Below are 3,700 nucleotides of genomic sequence, written 5' to 3' on the forward strand. Positions count from 1 at the left end.
ATCTGCCAATTTACGTAATTTATTGACTATTCTTTCATCTATGTTGTTGATGTAAATAAAAATATCAAAGGTCCTAAGACTGAGCCCTGAGGTACCCCACTTGTAACATTAATCCAGTTTGACTTAACTTCATTTATAACAACTTTCTACTTTATTCCATCTAGCTACTTTTCTATCCAATTCAGGTACCGTCTTCATAGACCTCTCGGCAGCCTATGACACCGTTTGGCACAAGGGGCTAATGCTGAAACTTGTCAAAGTCATCAATTAGCAAGAAAACCCTCAAACTTTTAAACAAAATGACAGGAATAAGAACTTTTCACATATGTCTGGGAAAAGACATCAGTAAGAGCAGGAAAATAAAAAATGGAGTCCCTCAAGGATCAGTCCTGGCACCAACCTTGTTTAATGTTTATATTAGCGACATGCTCGCAACAAGATCCCTTAAGTTTGGATATGCAGATGACTTAGCCAACGTGAATGAATTGGAGACCATATTTAGCAGACACACTCAAGCTATTCAGACCTTTTTGATAATTGGTACCTGAAAAAAAACACCACAAAAGCAGTGACGACAATATTTCACCTCAATAACCATCAAGCAAATCAAACCCTGCAAATACAGCTTAATAATGAACTATTCCCATCAGAGAAACACCCTAAATATCACGGAATAGTACTCGACAGAACCTTAACATACAGATAACACCTAGAAAATACTGCACAAAAACTAAAGAAGAGGAACTCGCTGATCAGGAAGCTAGCCAGATCGTCATGGGGAACCTTTCAAATTGTGTTAAGAACATCCGAACTGGCCCTATGCTACAGCGTAGCTGAGTATTGTGCCCACACAAGAAAAGTCGATGCCCAGATGAATGAAATGATGCAAATTATATCTGGTGTCATCAAATCTACATCATCGACTTGGTTGCCAACAATGAGTGCGATTGCTCCACCACACTTCCGTAGAGAGAAGGCCACTCAAAAGCAGCAACAACGCATTAGAAACACTGTCATTTTAGTCTTGAAGTGGTGGGTGCTCTGTCAATTATTTGCTTCAAGGGTGTGTCGTTATTTGAAAACTTTAACATTAAGGAAGCTTGGAGAGAGGAATGGAGGGAGTGCCCTCCCAGGGGTGGAGACCTGGTGGGGGACCCCACTGAGCCAATGCCTGGTTTCTATCACCTAACAAGAAAGCAATGGACACAAGCAAACAGGCTGAGGTCAGGCCATGGCAGAACAGTGGCCAACCTGTATCAGTGGGGTTACTGTGAATCTCCTATATGCCCAGCATGTCAGGAATCCCCACAAGACACAAACCATCTTGAGTTGCACTGTCCGGTCACTGCGGTACCAGGGGATATGGTACAATCCATGAAGCAGGCGAAGCATTCATTGACTGGATCATGAATACGAATTTGGAGGTGTGAGAAAGACCATACGCAACTACTCTACTAACCTATCCCCCACACCTATAGAAATAATTTTTTTTACAAGCCTTATATGTGGCACCTTGTCAAATGCTTTCTGAAAATCTAGATATACCAAAACTTCACCCTTACCCTCATCTACATAAACAGTAACCTTTTCAAAGAATGGTAAAGATTTGTAAGGCAAGATTTTCCCTTAGTGAAACCATGTTGATTATCCAATAAAATTCTAAACTTTGTTAAATGACTTTACAAAGCATCTTTTATCAAACTTTTCCCACAACTGATGTAAGACTAATGGGTCTATAATTACTGAGACAGTTTTTATCACCTCCCTTGAAAAAGAGGAGTTAGATTAGCTAACTTCCAATCCTCTGGTACCTGCCCACTGTTCAAGGACTGACAAAACATAGTAGCAAGTGGGTCACATATCCAATCTTTAACCTCCTTCAAAACCCATTGGGAAATATTATATCACCCAGGAGCTTTATTGTTCTTTAAACTTCCCAATTTTTTCTTAACAAGCTCAGAAATAATGCAGTCATCTTGTTTGATCTCATTTTCATCTATCAACTGTTCAAGATGTGGAATACTGTTTAAATCTTTATTAGTAAAAACTAAAGAAAAGGAAAATTTAATAACCCAGCCATCTCATAATCAGATACAAGCCTTCCTTCATTATCCCTCAAAAGTTCTACTCCATCCTGACCTTTTGTTTATCCTTAATGTATTTAAAGAAACCCTTACTGATAATTTTGAAATCTTCAGCAAACCTTTTCTCACACATTCTTTTTGATGTCCTAATGTTATGTTTCACAATCTTTCTTGATCTTCTAAATCTCCTGTCATACCAGTCAATATAAATTTCTAAAATTTATTATGCTTTTCTTTAATTTTATCTCTCATACTCTTTGTGAGCCAACCTGATTTTTTAACTTGCAGCTACCCCTTTCTTTGGAATATGTTTACATTGAATATTTAAAAATTTATATTTAAATATTTTCACATCTGATCAGTGTTTCCAAATAACTCAGCTGGGCAATTTACAATAGATAATTCTTGTTGCATCCCTTCAAAATTTATTTGAAAGTTGTAACCAAAATATCATTATTTCTTATCCCCATATGTAGAAAAATATACTTAATAAAGCAATGATCACTTGCACCCAGATGTTCCCCAATTTCCACCCTCTCAATCATTTCTATATTCGAAGTTAACAGTAAATCTAAAATAGCATTGTTTCTAGTAGGTTCCTTGACTAATTGGAGAAGAAAGAAAACAATGCAAATTCTTTGTATTCTGCACGTGTCTTTGTTGTAAGCTGTATGTACGATCTGGCGTAGAGCGCTAACTTGAAACATCATCCTTCTTTAAATAAAAATACAAAAAACTTGTTCAACCTATTATTTAATTTGATATCTATGTCACCTATACAGATTTATCTATATAATTGGTGAAGAAAGCCATCTTGAACAGTTTCAAAAACCTCTCACCCTCACAGTTTGATATTTCCCAATCTATATGCCTGAAATTAAAATCACCCATAATTAACTTCTTGCATTTAGAAAATCAATAATAGTAGCACGTTTCCTGCATGTTTATACACTGATTTATAGAAACACATTCCTACCACTACCCATGAGCTCTATACATAAAGAATCAGGAAAATAGGAAGCACTGTCCATTAGAAAGTTTTATTTTTAAAAATCTATTACCATTTAAACTCTGTTTAAATGTTTTTCAATTGTCTTATAGTAATTTTATCACTTTAATACCTTTAATTTGATAATTCCCAAGTTAAGGTATCAAACACACCAAATATGGCTCTATAATCCCCCCTCATTACCAAGAATTCTATCAAATCTTTATCAGTGTTAAAGAATTTAGAGGTTTCAAATATTAATACTTACTACATGTACTTTCCAACCTAGATTCAATTTGTTGTAAATCTTGAAATTCAGTTTCTGTTTGCACATTCATAACACCATGTTTTGAACTATCCAGATCATCATCATTGTTGTCACTGAACTTTGAAATAACCTCATCTTGTGGTAGATTATCAGGGTGTTCTGTTTTCACTCTGTCAAATATGTTCTAAAATCAAACACCAGATGAAAAAGGTAAATACAAATAACAACTAGTGGCATCAGTAAAGTAGATAAATACATATAGTATCCAAAGATTACTAACTTAAAACATGATAATATAAATCTAACAACTAGTGGCATCAGTAAAGAAGATAAATACATATATAGTATCCAAAGATTACT

General features: G+C 35.3%; 1 protein-coding gene across 1 annotated transcript in view; it reads right to left on the minus strand.

Annotated features, from left to right (window-relative positions):
* LOC106473547 (zinc finger protein 2 homolog) overlaps positions 1–3,700 on the minus strand; it is a gene marked incomplete at its 3' end in the record, with an annotated part of 16,772 nt that overhangs the window by 5,664 nt on the left and 7,408 nt on the right. The window contains exon 3 of the mRNA XM_013934230.2: positions 3,341–3,524. Coding sequence (XP_013789684.1) covers positions 3,341–3,524 — 184 coding nt within the window. The remainder of the gene's footprint in view (positions 1–3,340; positions 3,525–3,700) is intronic.

This window comes from Limulus polyphemus, unplaced genomic scaffold (genome assembly GCF_000517525.1).
Source record: "Limulus polyphemus unplaced genomic scaffold, Limulus_polyphemus-2.1.2 Scaffold6268, whole genome shotgun sequence".
In the NCBI taxonomy this organism is placed as follows: Eukaryota; Metazoa; Arthropoda; class Merostomata; order Xiphosura; family Limulidae; genus Limulus; species Limulus polyphemus.